At 53.4% G+C, this 15155-nt stretch overlaps 7 protein-coding genes across 7 annotated transcripts; 5 read left to right on the top strand and 2 right to left on the bottom strand.

Moving 5' to 3' along the window:
- Window positions 1–631: 631 nt before the first annotated feature.
- COCSADRAFT_149498 (polysaccharide lyase family 3 protein) lies at window positions 632–1674 on the top strand (the record flags this gene model as incomplete). Its single annotated transcript, XM_007705190.1, has 3 exons — window positions 632–1034; window positions 1090–1349; window positions 1405–1674. 3 exons carry the CDS (start codon window positions 632–634, stop codon window positions 1666–1668), a joined length of 927 nt encoding a protein of 308 aa, XP_007703380.1. The 3' UTR covers window positions 1669–1674.
- Window positions 1675–2280: 606 nt separating this feature from the next.
- Window positions 2281–2662, top strand: COCSADRAFT_98221 (uncharacterized protein; the record flags this gene model as incomplete). The annotated part of the gene is made up of 3 exons (XM_007705189.1): window positions 2281–2341; window positions 2452–2535; window positions 2601–2662. 3 exons carry the CDS (start codon window positions 2281–2283, stop codon window positions 2660–2662), a joined length of 207 nt encoding a protein of 68 aa, XP_007703379.1.
- Window positions 2663–3995: 1333 nt separating this feature from the next.
- On the top strand, window positions 3996–5355 carry COCSADRAFT_149493 (uncharacterized protein). Its single transcript, XM_007705188.1, has 2 exons — window positions 3996–4656; window positions 4798–5355. The coding sequence occupies exons 1-2, from the start codon at window positions 4312–4314 to the stop codon at window positions 5341–5343; spliced, it is 891 nt and encodes a 296-aa protein (XP_007703378.1). The 5' UTR covers window positions 3996–4311; the 3' UTR covers window positions 5344–5355.
- COCSADRAFT_39747 (uncharacterized protein) lies at window positions 5344–7432 on the bottom strand. The gene has a single exon (XM_007704909.1). It carries the CDS (start codon window positions 7099–7101, stop codon window positions 5602–5604), a length of 1500 nt encoding a protein of 499 aa, XP_007703099.1. The 5' UTR covers window positions 7102–7432; the 3' UTR covers window positions 5344–5601.
- Window positions 7433–8489: 1057 nt separating this feature from the next.
- On the top strand, window positions 8490–9817 carry COCSADRAFT_238671 (uncharacterized protein). Its single transcript, XM_007705187.1, has one exon. It carries the CDS (start codon window positions 8581–8583, stop codon window positions 9568–9570), a length of 990 nt encoding a protein of 329 aa, XP_007703377.1. The 5' UTR covers window positions 8490–8580; the 3' UTR covers window positions 9571–9817.
- On the bottom strand, window positions 9817–11423 carry COCSADRAFT_238678 (uncharacterized protein). The gene has a single exon (XM_007705186.1). It carries the CDS (start codon window positions 11351–11353, stop codon window positions 10064–10066), a length of 1290 nt encoding a protein of 429 aa, XP_007703376.1. The 5' UTR covers window positions 11354–11423; the 3' UTR covers window positions 9817–10063.
- A 355-nt stretch (window positions 11424–11778) lies between these two features.
- On the top strand, window positions 11779–14828 carry COCSADRAFT_163433 (uncharacterized protein; the record flags this gene model as incomplete). Its single annotated transcript, XM_007705185.1, has 3 exons — window positions 11779–12061; window positions 12149–13812; window positions 14004–14828. 3 exons carry the CDS (start codon window positions 11779–11781, stop codon window positions 14826–14828), a joined length of 2772 nt encoding a protein of 923 aa, XP_007703375.1.
- Between the last annotated feature and the right edge of the window lie 327 nt (window positions 14829–15155).

The following is a 15155-nucleotide window of genomic DNA, read 5'->3' as shown; positions in this document are numbered from 1 at the left end:
CAGCCGCAACATACAGCAATGAGCAAACCCTCAAGCACAAATCCACTATCACCCCGGAAATGACGATCCTGATTATACGATGAGCACAGATACCTAGAGGCTGGGGAAACAAAGCCGCCAAGTGCCTCTATGATTCGTGGAGAAAATCACCACCGGGTTTACTACTGCGTGGCATCGCCTTGGCAGTGCAGCTCATGGCCTTAGGCTACACTGCTATGCTCGGGTAAACCGCATGCCAAGTGCCCTCACTAACACTGCGCCAGCACCTTTTATTCACGGAAACAAAAGGCATGGTATCCAAGTTCTTCCGGTTGGCCTGGGGAGCGCAGTTTGTGGCGCTCTGGGGAGCAAGTTGTGGGGGAAGCTAGAGCCTGCTTGCGCCTACATAGTATACCTAAAAGGGCTTGGGACGGGGTTGGAATACGGGGTTCCGCGTGGAGAAGTGTGCGTAATGGAGGTGATCGAGAAACTATTTGCTGGGCATTTTGGCGTAGCGGATGAGGTATAAAGGCTGGATGTGCTCTGTTAATTGTAAATACCTCTTTGTTTGCACTGCTGAAACTCCACTTGAAGCCAAGATAGCAGTCTCAAGAGTCTGATTGACATTTTACTTCCGATACAGTCTTTCAAGATGAAGTTCTCTACCTCGGTCATTCTTCCTCTTCTACCTGCACTCTCCACAGCAGCAGTGATACCGCGCCAGAATGGCGATGGATCCCAAGGCAGCGCAGACTCGACGCAGGGTGATCTTGGAGCACGGCCTCCTCCAAAATTTCCTTTTCCAGTCACAAAGTTTCCCGTTCCTACTGAGACTGTTGTGCTCAAAGAGGCTATGTACATTGCTCCTGGTCAGGTCTTCGATGGGCAAATGAAGCGATACGAGCGTGTGGAGGGTAGCTGCAGTGAGCAGGCTGAGGGAACCGACGCGGATGCTGTCTTCAACTTACTTCCTGGAGCTACAATCCGGAACGTGGTTATTGGTAAACACCAGAGTGAGGGTATCCATGCTCTCGGAGATGCCTGGGTGGAAAATGGTAAGATATCCTATTCGCTCAAGTATCAACTAATCACTGACTTATCATGTAATAGTGTGGTGGGAGGATGTATGTGAGGATGCCCTCACGTCTAAGGGCCTAAATACCCAACTCCGCGTCATCGGCGGAGGCGCACGCAACGCAACCGACAAGATCTTCCAGGACAACTCGCTAGGAGGCAAAGTCAACATCACGGGCTTCTATGCCGAGAACTTTGGTACTTTCTATCAATCGTGCGGAAACTGCCTCAACCAGGCGAAGCGCAATGTCACTATCCAGAACGTCATTGCCGTAAAGGGTACAAGGATGGGCATAGTAAGTCGAACACTTCAATCCATTTATCGATAATTCAAAACTCATAACGACGTAGATCAATCCCAACTACGGTGACGAATACCGCATCAAGGATTCCCAGGTCATAGATGTTGACCGGTACGTCGACAAGGAGATTGGAAACAATGTTCAAACAGTCCCTTATACTGTTGGAACTGGGCCGGATGAGAAATATGCGCTGTACAATCTGACGCGCGACCATGTTACTGAGTTTGAGGGAAAGATCTTGAATCAATATGTACCTGAGGAGCCGTATGAGTGGCTTGGTACATACTGGAAGGAGGGTACCGGCGCAGCATAATGATGGAAGGAGCGAATAGTTAATGATTTATATACGATACGAACTAATTGAATGGCCATGTAATCAAATCATCGGCATCTTGCTTGGTTGACGACTTGGGCTACTATGCCGGTCTAGAATGGATTTGATTTCCTGATACAAATTCAGAAAATCTTGATATATTTGGATGACATCGATTACGGATATTTTCATAGAGATGTGGTAGCTGGCAATAAAGCGTGTATTGAGTAAGTAAGCGTTGGCGTCTTCTTTCCCGCTAGTCTTGGCACAGTTGTGAGGGTGCAGTATACGATATCCGTAATAACAACCTCGAAACTGCTGATCAATTATACATATAATCATGAAAATCGCGCCATACTCTGTTCAGCAAGAAAAAGCGCAAACCCATCATGCGAATGATTGGACTTTGAGGTAAAGGCATTGAGGTCCTCCATCGAATGGTAGTCAAGTGGGCCGTGCGCCAACCCTGGTTGCTCTAGCCTTCGCTTAGATTTTGCCAGCCCACAATCGCTCTGAGCCTCTAGCCAGCGACAACTCCATCCCGACGCCCAACCCAGCTTTTCCGCACACCGACCGACCGACTCCCGTCAAACACACAAATAATCGCACATAATGGATTCAGCTAAGGCTCCCGTCAAGCTCGTCAAGGTCACCCGTGTCCTTGGCCGAACCGGTACGCGAAATTTGCGAAATTTGCTGCACAGGAGAGCGCATGCGACATACGCGCCGCGAGAAACGTGCGAGAGATAGAGAGAATTGAAGGCTGACAACGGTTTCTTACAGGTTCCCGTGGTGGTGTCACCCAGTGCCGTGTCGAGTTCATGGACGACCAGACCCGTTCTATCATCCGTAACGTCAAGGGCCCAGGTAACCCTCTCCTCCAATCCGCTTTTTGCCGCCCCCCTCTGGCAGTAGCTGACTCAGTGTCTTAGTTCGCGAGAACGACATCCTCTGCCTGCTCGAGTCCGAACGTGAGGCCAGGCGTCTGCGATAAGCCTATCCACTCTCGGGGGAAAAGAGAGGGAAGCGGCATTTCATTCGGTTACCGGAGTTCTTTGCGAAAGCTATGGGCATCTATACGGACTTGACGAGGATGGACAAAATGATGGCGTAGTTGTTCTTGCAGCGGCTACGGAGCATATGGCAGATATGTGGGAGATGCGATCACGACTGATATCAAAGAGTCTGGCCTTTTCCTGAATGAATCGAAAACTACCAACTCCTCAAGTGCCTTGGATAGGTCGTGACGCTTTGTGGCTGTCTCTGAGTCTAATGTCAGAGTTCAAGATACACCGGGAATCTGATACTGTTTAGGCGATACCATCATCATGTTCAGTGTCGATATGCTGAAAGTATTACTTGATTAGCAGACGAGATCCATTCGCACAACGCTCCTCCTTCGCTCGCAACCCACCTTTTTCAATTTCCGTCAACATTCCAAATGTCTAACAAGCCACATTATACTCCATTAGTCCTATGTATTGCGAAGTTAGAGTTAGGCTAGATGCAATGATTCATGTCTTAGCACTATGCCTTGGCTTCTCTTACAATCTAAAGTTTTGCTTCCAAATTGAGACTAAGTTCAGCCGCTATGAAACTTTGACCTCGCATTTATTCCTTCACCTTTCATACTATGATTTTCTTCTACTTGCACGTCACCACAAAAGATCTACCGTCAAGCGGCGGGGGACTGTAAGATTGTAAAGAGCTTGTGGGGCATCCTTGTAGAACCACTCAGTTACGCAACGCGTTGGTACACTTGGCTCTTCAAACCTGTGTGCATCCAATTCAACCACGATTTTATGTAATTACAGTCCATTTTTCGGACCTAGTCGGAGTAATAACGCTTTTCACGTCCTGTAAAGCTCTCCAAGACCAATTTCGATCGGAATGTTTACAAAACTTCAAGTCCATGTCATATATAACTATATCTGGTTTTTCAAAATGTCAGGAGACAAACCGCCATATTGCTAACCACAAAATACTCTATGGGCCTGCCCAAATCTCCTTGTACTTGGGCATTACAACATCCTGATTCACGATAGTAAATATGTCCGTCTGGAGGGCCATAACGAGGTCTATATTGCACTTGTTTGTCATACAAACGAACAGTTAGTGAGTGGCTCAAACTACAAACGGACTCAAGTCTTCCATAAATACGACTGGGTTTCACTTCAAGATTATAACGCATAGTGCCCAGCTTCAAATAACAACCACGTTTCAGTCTCAGTATCAGACACTGCTAGCAACTCCGCATCTTCCACGGCTTACCTTGACCAGCCCGTTGCCTTCCAAATCAACCTACAAGCGACACTTTCTGGATAGTTCGCATCATTATCCATTCTCCATTTGACAGCCACCAAACTGGCGACTCCACACAACCGGTCTCCGTTCGCAGGCGGTTCTATATGGGACCCCTCTGACGAAGAATGGGCCGAAGTAGACGCCTACCGCATCGCCAACACCTTTATCGCGTCCTTCAAGAACCCCGGGCAAAAAAATGGTGTATCTAGTCCGCAAAAAGACCGCAGTGCCTTGTCGCGCCTCACCTCCACCATAACCTCTCTCATCCCCCTCTCCCCAACCAAAAATACCGCCCAAGAAACCCCCGAAGAAGAACCCAACCTCCGCGAAAAACTCTCTATGCTCCAAAACACCTACTACACTTCTCCCTCGGGCGACCTCAGCGACTCAATAATGCGTACCTGTTTCCTCCTGCGCTCCCGCATCTTCACCTCGACCTCCTCCTCGCCCCGAACCATGCACGTCATCGACCTCTTCGCCTACTTCACCACCAAGGACCCACTCTTACAAACCGCCCACCCACGCCTCTGCGATGCAACCGCCACAATCCTAAGCCACACAAACATTGCGTGCATAACCGCCTTTCTCAACCCATCCGTCCAAGAATTCACATATAAACGGGAAGTCGAGGGCCGGAAAGGCGGAACCACCTTACTCATCCGACGACATCGAAATAGCATCATCGTACGTCTATTGCCTCCACCAATCCACCAATCCACCCACCTACTATCCTACCCTTCCTTTTCTTTCGCTCCCCCCCCCCTCTCCCTCTATCTCTCTCAAGTATATAGAAAGTGATTGAACTTCCCTAATCAGGCAAGATAGGCAGGATCCTACCGCAACCTCGGCTTCTCCCTCCAATGGAGCTTATACGTCCGAAGCAGATTTAATGCGCTGGGACAGTGGTACGATGAGTATGCTGCACCTGCATGCGGGACTACGCCCGTGGTAGGCGGTGAGGTGATGTGGGATGTTTTCACGCCAGACGGTGTTATATCAGGTGATGGGCAGCGGGGGAGCCGGTGTGCCGAGAAGGCAGATTGCGGTGCGGATGCCACGTCCCAGGGGGCCGTGGGATTTAGATTGAAAGAAGGAGATGGAGATGGAGATGGCGAGGATCATGGTGGGAAAGATGCAAAGCTTGCGTTGTATCAGAGTAGGATGCTCGCACGGTATTTGGTGTGGGATGTTTGGGTGAGGCTGGAAGGGAGGTATGAGTGTAGGGCTACATGGGAGGCTGATGGGGAAGTCAACACGGTGAGGTTGAAACGAGGGCTTGTTGGGTTTGATGGCGATGATGATGAGGATGAAGAAGTAAGTAGGCAAAGTGAATATTGCATGTCACGTGAAGCAGACAAGAGATATGTATAAACAAAAAGAAGCTTTTTCCTTAGAATTCATGAGATCTATATGAGAGCTAAGAAAAACAAAAAAGAGCCCAGAGGACACTTTTCTCCGTGTATTTAGCAAAAAGGGAAGAAATGTTTCGTTAATCTATAATGCAAGCGATGCGCGCTATGCAAAGGATATATCGACCAACCAAGGAAAAAACGCCGAGGAAATGCAATAAAAGGAAACCTTTTCGTCATATCAAGATCGTTGCTGAAAGCGAGAGAGAGAGAGGGCGCTCTAAGCAATAGCAGAGACACCACCCTCCTGCATGACAGGGTTGATCTTCTCGTCAAACTTGAACTGGAAGTCCTCGCCAAGCTCCTTCTTCATGGCAGTCTGAACAGCCTCGAGGACGTTGTTGAAGACACCGAAGGAGGCTGGGTTGTTTTCGTCGTTGTCGCCGCCCTGGAAGACACCAGTGCGGACCAAGCAAGTGTTCCAGCCGTACATGTTACCACCGATGATGTCGGAGGCTGGGTTGTCACCGATCATGTAGATGTGAGAAGGAAGCTTCTCCTCGTTGTGGATGGTCTCCATCCAGCTGGCAATGACCTCGTCGGCGTACTTGTAGGTAGCCAACTCGGGCTTACCGTAGACGACACGCTCGAGCTCAACACCAGTGAGAGACTTGTACATGGCCTCGAGACCAATGCGGAAGGCACCCTGGGACATGCGGGGGAAAGGGTGCTCGGTGGGGCAGAGCATGTCACCCTGAGAGAAGTAGATGGGGATGCGCTGGGAGACGGGGTCCTTGGCCCTAGTGCCGAGACGACCGTTCTCGGACTGGAGGAGATCCATGATGATTTGGATGTCAGTGGCGTAGTCACGGCTGTCAGAGAAGACCATGATAGCTTCGATGTTGGTCTTGCTGAAGTCGCGGGGGCGGGAAGTCTTGCGCTCCTCCTCGGTGAAGACACGGTAGGGAGCAATGGTGGGGTCCCAGGCAACGATGTCGTTGGGGACGACAATGTCCTCGAAGCCATACTGCTCAGCGACCTCACGGCACTTGTATCCCTCACCACCGACAACAAGAACAGTCTTGTAGTACTCAGCCAAGGCACGCATGGGAGTGTGCGACTGGATGAACTGCTCGGTGGAGATGGGGTTGTGGAGGATCTTGGAGAGTTGGTCGACACGAGCCTGCTCAGGCTTACCGGAACCGTTGGTGAGGAAGATGTGTGGGATCTTGATGCCGAGCTGGTTGTCTCCGTTCAAGATCTCGAGGACGCGCTGACCCTCAGGGATGAGACGGTCACCGTGGACGAGGACACCATCAATGTCGAAGACGAAAGCCATGTCCTTGGCAGCGTGGACCTTCTCGCCAGCCAAGTCCTGAAGCTGAGCAGCGATGATATCACGAGATGGCTGGATGGCGGGCATGCCAGGGCGCTTGGCAGCACCGTGGCCATCTGGGTAGTGTACGGAGGACAACCTTGACTGCCTCTTTGAGCGGGGGATAGGCAACGAGGTACCGAAGGAGTTTCGGGATCCTCTCCTCTCCTTCATGGAAGGCGAGAGTGAAAGGTTGTGCATGTAGTTGGTGGTGTCAGCAATGGCGCTGCGGGTTGCTGGGACCTCGATGGCATTGGCGGTGCCATCATCGTGAGCATCGCCAGGGATGGGAAGCTCGCCGCTTCCAACAGCAAGGGAGCCAGAGTGAGCATTGTTGGTGTTGGACTTTGTCTGGGTGAGAGGAGTCTCAGCCAGCTCCTTCTCGTCAAAAGCTGCGGGAGACATATTGATGATGATGTAAAAGGGATATGTATATCAAGTTGAAAAGGTAGATTGAAGCTTCACAGAAACTAGATGTGGAAGTGAGTGAAGTTGTGGAGAGATGTGATGGTGGATAGTTGACATCAGGGTCCTGGGGGAGGGGCTATATATCATCATCTCAGCTGTCAAGTCGGGATGAGTGATGGACGCCATATGCCCTCGTCATTTGCCAGTATCGAATGGAAAGTTTCGAGGTAGCTTTTTGCTATCCCGAGTTAGGCCGACACACCAACCACGTCCTGGCACTCAATGGGTTCAACAAGTATCTCTGTACCCACAGTTCGACATCATCATGGCTCAGGCACGCCCGTGCAGAAGAGCGCTAGGGGACGAGTTTGCCAGACCAGAGAATGAGAACTGGATACCGTCACCGCCGGGATAAAGCCGAAAACTGGGGACTGATAGGGTTCGTGACATGTGAGTCGCCACAACACCTGGAAACATGGCTGTATACGACTCGCCTATGCCGCGAAAGCTTAGCGCAGAGCCTCAAGCAACCGGAAAGATGAGCGCGGCCGGAAGGATGTGATTGACGAGGAGACGCCTACCGCCGGTCAAAGCGGATTGGCGTGCATATGCAATCAGTCGAGATGTGGGAATGTGTAGAGACGAGTGCAGCAGAACGAGGATGGTGCAGGGAGCATCATGTCGCAGTGACGAAGGACGGGTGGGGCCAAAAGTGCGCCTCGCCGAATTAGGGCGGACGCAGCGAAGCGAGTGGCTGGAGAGGGCAGAGCCGCACCAGCCGAGGGCGTTGGATGGTGCTAGTAAGTTTCTGTACGGTGCTACGTGCTACGTGCTACGTGCTACGTAGAGAGGTACATGCAGCTGGTATGGATGCATTGCATTGGCCCACGCCCATGGCCGCCATACTGGGTGCTGACTACGCAGTTTTTTTTGCTGTCGCCTTTGCCTTTGCCTTGGTCGACACTCGGCAAAACTGCCACTCGCAGCAATGTCCCACGCACGCCTTGGCCGGCCCGTGCAGTGGACCCTGGAGGTCCACATACGACGTCATCGCGGCCAGCAACTGACAACACCTCAGGGTCCCTGTGAAACTGTTGGATGGCACTATCATAACGAGTTTTCGCAATGGGACCGATGCTGCCACAATACCACCGCGATCGGCCACATGCGGGTTATGTACGGGCACGGTGCTGCCCTGTCGCCGGTCTTGGTGTCGCTGACTGCTGGAGGCGTGGCACATGGAGCGATGATGACAGCAGCACAGCCAAGGGTGACGAGAGGGGGAAAGTTTGAAATTTCAACAAGCCCGAGATGCGCTGGATATATGTAGTCTTGTAGTCCGGCCACGCGCTGTTGCTACTGTCTAGCAGAAACCCCTACCTCAATCCTATCCGTACATTTTCCTGCCCTCTGTGCAATTCGTAGAGACAAACCTCCTCTCAATCTTGTTCACATTCATCTCCGCATACCGCAGCCATGGCTCCCCTTGCCAACCAAAAGACCTACAAGCTCTACAACGGCGTCACCATCCCCGCCGTGGGCTTCGGCACCTTCGCCAGTGAGGGCGCATCCGGCGAGACGTACGCCGCCGTCACCACCGCACTCAAGACGGGCTATCGCCACCTCGACTGCGCCTGGTTCTACCAGAACGAGGAGGAGGTCGGCGCCGCCGTGCGCGATTTCCTCAAGGAGAACCCCAGCGTCACCCGCAAAGATCTCTTCATCTGCACAAAAGTATGGAACCACCTCCACGAGCCCGACCAAGTCAAATGGAGCTTCAACAGCAGCTTGACTAAGCTGGGCATGGACTACATTGACGCCTTCCTCGTTCACTGGCCCATTGCCGCCGAGAGCGACGACCAGCACATGCCCAAGCTCGGCCCCGACGGCAGGTACATCATCAAGAAGGACCTTACAGAGAACCCGGAGCCCACATGGCGCGCCATGGAGGAGATCTACGAGTCCGGCAAGGCAAAGTCCATCGGCGTCTCCAACTGGACCATCGACGGCCTCAAGAAGCTCCTCAGCTTCGCCAAAGTCAAGCCTATGATGAACCAAATCGAAATCCACCCCTTCCTCCCCAACACCGACCTCGTCAAGTTCTGCCAGGATAACGACATCCTCGTCTCCGCCTACTCGCCCCTCGGCTCCCAGAACCAGGTCCCCAGCACCGGCGAGAAAGTGCGTACAAACGCCAAGCTCAACGAGGTCGCCCAGCGCAGCGGCTACGACCTAGCTCAGGTCCTGCTGGCCTGGGGTCTGCAGCGTGGCTACGTTGTCCTGCCCAAGAGCTCCACCCCCTCGCGCATCCAGAGCAACTGGAACATTCCTGAGCTCAGCAAGGAGGACTTTGAGGCGGTTGAGGAGGTTGCGCGAGGCAGGCACACGCGCTTTGTTAACATGAAGGATACCTTTGGCTACGACGTCTGGCCTGAGGAGACCGACGGTGGAGAGCTCAAGGCATAAAGAAAGTGGGGTAAAAAAAAAGGTGGAAACGTATTACAACAGAACCAACACCATGATGACACGCCGAGGGCTTCCGTTCCTCTTCTTCAATTGTTGTCTTTACTATTTAGCGATACCAAGAGAAAAGAAAAGTCTATTGCAGACTAATGTAGAATAACAGCTCGTAGAGCAATTTGAAATGGGTTTAAATTTCATATTCAGCATACTGCTCTGTGTATCGCAATTGTTGCCGTGTTAAATCGCGCTCCCCCCCCCCTTCTTCGCTACTCGACGTTGATCGTAATACAGTATGACGATGTGATGATCAAGGCGGCCGCTTTCCCCGCACGGTCAAACTGCGGTGCACTACCCTTTGGACCCGCATCGTCGGCGGCCTGTCAATCTGACATTTGGCAAAACCCTAAAAAAACGCCTGAGCTGATCATGGCCTGCAAAAGCCATTAACTATGAATAATTTTTTCTCTTCGTCTCGTTTCTTTCGTTCTAATGCCATTCAGATAGGGATCAGCCGGTCTAGCAATTCCAAGTTCTGCTGCTCCCTGCGCACACTCCACGGCTCTGATGCTGGTTGCGCCAGGGTTGCTGGCTTCGGTAGCACAAGGTCTGCAAAGTGCATCTTGGTGAATTCCATGACTACCTGTGCTTCTGAAAACTTCTCTTGTTCCAAAAGCTGTCTGGCAACACCCAGGCATAGCTGGACAAGGAAATTGCGTCGGCTTCGTGATGACTGTGCAAATGTGACGGCTCCAGCTGGGTCCTCAATGAACTTTAGTCCTGGCATTGGGCTGCTTCCTGAAGGTCGATGGAGGGAAAGCATGGCCTCGACGGCTCGGCTCCAGCTTCCAAGCCAACGTTGTGATGATGACGAGAATGATTGGTACAGTTCAAGGCCGATAGACTGGTCCCGGCTGGAGATGATGCGGTTAACAAGACGACCACCAGCGATCCTCAACACACCGTGTGCTGACTCGTAGCCCGCATTCTCCGTGAAGCGGAACGCTTGCATAAAGGTAGCCAGGCCGCTGTTCAAGCTTGTGTTTGCCTCAATCGATACCATCTTCTCCAGAAGCTGTTGCCTGAATTTGGTCACTCTTGAGACATCCAAACCGGTTTCTTTGACACGCTGCTCATTCGATCGGATGAACCAGCGCCACGGTGCAGAGGTTTCGCCCTCGGTCAACTGTAAAGCCACCAGCCTGTCAAGAAACCTACTGCCGTTGCCTGACTTTGATATACACATATCCAAGAACTGGCGTGATGTGTCCAAGCCACTAGTCCGTAGCCATTCTGAAAGCACATTTGCTGGTGTGGCTCCATCCTTGAGCCACGCTGGGCTTTCATTTGTCGTTTTCTCGAGTACTTCGAGGCAAATGGCCGCCTTTTGTAGAGTGGCAGAACCAGATGCTATTTCATTGATAAACCACCCAACAGGATCTCTCAGGACATCGACAGCGGCAGACCCCGACCCTCTCCTGCGGGGCTTGACTGCAAACAGTGGGTTGTTTAGGATCGAGTCCAGATGCTGGGTGGTCGAGGCATAGGAAGAGGCGGCTGCAAGGTGCGGAGATGGGGCACGTTGCCCACTGCTAATCAGTAGCTGCCGTGAAGGCGCTCTCTGGGTGTTCTCCGAGGGGGGGGAAGGGTGTTCGCGGTCGAGGTGAGCGCGGAAGGACTGGGTAAGCAGAGACAGCAGCTGCTGGCTTTCTCGCGGGGAAAGCGGCAGCTGGGGGTGGATCTTGGAGGCGAGTGTGCTCAGGACGCGTTTGCCGGTGGCGGACTGCATGGCGGCGCAGTCAGTTGTCGTGAATCGTGCGTCGTGTTGTGGTGCGGCGATGACGAGAGGTGGGCCAGGCACAAGCGGCCATGGGACTGCGGCAAGCGGGCGCCCTGTATGGCACGTGACGGGCTAGACGCGCGCGCAAGACGGCAGGCTGGAGCAATACCCCCCAGCTATTCGTAGATCTATCGCTTCTGAACGCTCCCCTCACCTCTGCATACCACACAGCCCACTCAGACCCCAGCCAACGCGACACTGCCGCGTCCTGCGCCATTGGAACCTCCAGTGCCAAGACGACGTGGTCGCTTGCCCTTTAGCTTTCCCCAACTTTACCTCCTTCTACATCATCACCACGCACGTCCACCACACCCGCCCACACATTCACACAACCCAAAGTCGCCAGCGGCTTGTCCACACCCCACACAGATTCAATGTCTGAAGCACCATCTCGGCCTGCGCGAGGCAGGAGCTCTGCCCGCGGCGGCAGGGCATCATACGGCTCTCGAGGGCCTAGGAAAACAAACGGCGACAGCGCATCTTCAACCATTGACACATCAGCAGACCACGGCGAGCTCGGAGAGCTTAAGAAGCGCTACAACTCACAGTTACCCACACTCAAGGAACTGTTTCCTGAATGGACCGACGCCGACCTAGTGCTCGCAATCGAAGAATCTGATGGCGACCTGCAAACCACCATTGAGAAGATTAGTGAGGGTGAGCGCCCCTCCTGCGCCCGTGCACTGCGCACGCGGGACAGCACTCTGCACAACAAGGGGCCCGTTGTTTGCTGACATTGCACAGGCTCCGTCTCTCAATTCTCAGAAGTCCCTAAGAAGGTAAAGGACAGGTCCCGCTCAAAGGCGAAAGATGGCGTCGCTCCGGCCGATGGTACCTCCAGTCTGCGTGGTCGGCCTGATGGCGCCCGCCGCGGTGTCGACAGCGGTCGTGGAGGCCGTGGAGGTCGGGGCACCGATCGTGGTCGTGGTGGCATTCGAGGTGGCCGTGGCGGGGCCGCGGCTGGACCTCGTACGGCTGCTGGATCAGTCCCGACGAACGAGTCCTCTGCATGGGACACGCCTGCTATTGGAGAAGAGCCCAACGAGGGCAAACACGACGAGACGACCGCGCAGGCGCCCGAGAGTACCCCAGAAGTCATCAAGCCTGCTGTCGAGGCTACCATTACAGTCGCAAAGAAGACTTGGGCGAGCATGTTTGCCGCACCAAAGCCCGCACCCGCACCCGCACCCGCGGTACCCAAAGCAGCCCCGAAGCCTGCCCCCGCTGCAGCTCCCGAAGCGCCTCCGCAAGTACCTGAAGCCACGCCCGCGAACGACGTTCCCAATGAACCAGTTGTCCCGACCGAAGAACAACCCATACCCCCAGTTGCAGACAAGCCTGTCGAAACGCCACCACCTACCATTGAGGATACGCCCAAGAAGACGCCAGACAAGAGCCCTGGAGTGGCTACTCCCGAAGTTGCCCTGCCACCGTCTGGGGATCAATTGACACAAGAGAATGTTGAGCATCTTCCTGACGAGTCACACCCGCCCCCTACAGAGACAGCTTTCAGTACTGTTGCAAGCTCAAAGGATATTGGAAGTGCTGTTGCCACCCCCTTGAACGGGCCAACCCAAGCACCCATCGGCCGTCCCGCTGTTGGAGGATACCAGATGACCGCATTGAAGGCGACTTCGGGAACCCCGCACCGAAGCGCAAGCTTCCAGAGGAGGCTGGTTGAGCAACAAGAGGCAGTTGTTATGCCTGGAAATCATGCTGTAGACAGGGCAGCTGTTCAGTTTGGTAGCATGGGCTTGGGTGAGGGATCCGACCCAGATGTTGATGAGGACAGAGAAGAGGCGGAGACTAGGACTCAACCACCGCAGCATTCGCCCGTTGCACAGCCCAGAGCCTCTCTTCCCCCAGCTCCACGCCAGGCGCCACCTCAAGCAGAGACTCAACAGCAGGAGTCTGTTTCTACACCAAAGCAGGCCCCAGGACTACCACCTGCTCCTCAAAACCAGCCTACTCTACCCCAATCGCCCTCAAACCCGCTTGTATCCCAGGCCATGCAGAACCAGGGATCCCAATCAAATCAACCCTACAACCAGTTCGCCAGATATGGTCAGCCAGGCATCCAGTCGGAAGCATCTGCCCCACCTCAGAAGCCGTACGATCCATTTGGCCAACAGATCCCACAATCAAACAATTCGCAGACCCCTGGCTACGACTACGCTGCTCAGCAAAGCCAAGCACCATCCCAGCCCGGTGCCTTCTCGTCTGCCCCGGACAACTACCCTTCATATCTCACGGCTGAACAACGTGCGCAATACCAAAACTACTATGGCAGCTACGGCCAGCCTATTGCACAAACCCAGCAAGAAGCTGGTTCCGCGCAACAGCGTACTGGCAGCGCTTTCGGTTCTGGACCTACTGACTCGGCTTACGCTCAGAGTCAGCTTCCACAGGTAAGTGAAATACTTCGGACTCACGCCGAGCTTGCCAAATTCGTGGCCGATCATTATGCTACCCACTTCGACACATATCGTACAGACGAGATGTTTTGTGGGGAGTTAGTAAAGGTCGGGGACCGAGTAAGGACAGCAGCTGAGCCAGAACTCCTCACCCATTGACTACAATATGCTAAGAAGCGAAATAGTCTCAGAGCCGATATGGCGACGCCCAGAACAGCGGACACAACACCCCCAACCCAGCAGCTATGGCTGGTCAAGGACATGGTGCACAAGGCCAGCACGCGCAGCATGGCCATGGTGCCGGTTATCCCTACAACCACCCCTACTATGGCAGCCCATATTATGCCAACTACATGAACCAGTTTGGAGGTTATGGCCAAGGAGCAGCCGGCTATGGATCGTTCGGAAAGGGTATGTACGGTCAGCCCCACCACTACGGCATGTCTCCTCAGGCTTCGTTTGACCAGCATTCATCTTCTCCGGCAAATGCTGGAGGCTTTGGTGCGTCCTCGTTGCACGACCGCGGCAGTGGCGGAGCTGGAGGTTTTGGCGATTACGGTCGTTCAGCTTCGGCCGCATCTCAGAATCCTAGCGCAACTGCTGGAGCTGCTGGATTCGGCGCCATTCCTGATACTTTTACTCGTCCTGGAAACTTCCACCAGAGCTCGTATGGCCAGCAGAGTGGACAAGGTATTGGTGACGATGCCCTCAAGCCTTCCAGTGACTACAAGAGCGGAGGACCAAGCCCTTCTGCTCTTGGGGCCCAGCCTGGCCGTCCTGGCTCAGCTAACCAGAGCACTCCCGGACAAGGCGGACCTCAGCACGCCCAGCAAGGCTATGGTGGTTACCCTAGCCACCTTGGTAACAGTGGATACGGTGGCCTAGGCGGGCTTGGTCACCAGACTTCTGGAAGCCACCAGCAGAGCGGCTACGGCAACTACGGTGGATTCGGAGGATATGGTAACAGCTACAACCGCGGAGGTTGGGGCGGAAATTACGGGCAGCACTAGATGCCGTCTCTCATATAATAATAATTGGGAGAAGTGGATGCGTGCTTAAGGGGACGTGGTCAAGTCCTATCATGATGACGAATGGGTATGGCCAATGACCAATTTCTCTTTTTCCCATTTCTTTTGAGTTGACTGACGGCACGGAAAAGCATGTTTCTTTGATACGCTTGATAAGGCCTCAGATTTTGTATTATGACAATCTCGTTTCTTGTTCCTCTCCTCTTGCATCCTCTCTTTTTTACGGGTCACTTGGTTAAAGTTTACGTGCTCAGTCGCGAGGCGTTCATATCCGCAAGGGAGGGATAAACTCAAAAAGACGTTTGTTTG

Source organism: Bipolaris sorokiniana (assembly GCF_000338995.1).
Source record: "Bipolaris sorokiniana ND90Pr unplaced genomic scaffold COCSAscaffold_13, whole genome shotgun sequence".
Classification (NCBI taxonomy): Eukaryota; Fungi; Ascomycota; class Dothideomycetes; order Pleosporales; family Pleosporaceae; genus Bipolaris; species Bipolaris sorokiniana.
This window is presented reverse-complemented; position numbering and strand designations above follow the sequence as displayed.

What these genes read in the sequence shown, in the direction of transcription:
- COCSADRAFT_149493 (XM_007705188.1), top strand. Translation starts at nt 4,312, where the DNA reads ATGCTCCAAAACACCTACTACACTTCTCCCTCGGGCGACCTCAGCGAC. An exon ending in GACATCGAAATAGCATCATC is followed by an intron (nt 4,657 to 4,797) that starts GTACGTCTATTG and finishes CAGGCAAGATAG; the next exon opens with GCAGGATCCTACCGCAACCT.
- COCSADRAFT_39747 (XM_007704909.1), bottom strand. Translation starts at nt 7,101, where the DNA reads ATGTCTCCCGCAGCTTTTGACGAGAAGGAGCTGGCTGAGACTCCTCTC.
- COCSADRAFT_238671 (XM_007705187.1), top strand. Translation starts at nt 8,581, where the DNA reads ATGGCTCCCCTTGCCAACCAAAAGACCTACAAGCTCTACAACGGCGTC.
- COCSADRAFT_238678 (XM_007705186.1), bottom strand. Translation starts at nt 11,353, where the DNA reads ATGCAGTCCGCCACCGGCAAACGCGTCCTGAGCACACTCGCCTCCAAG.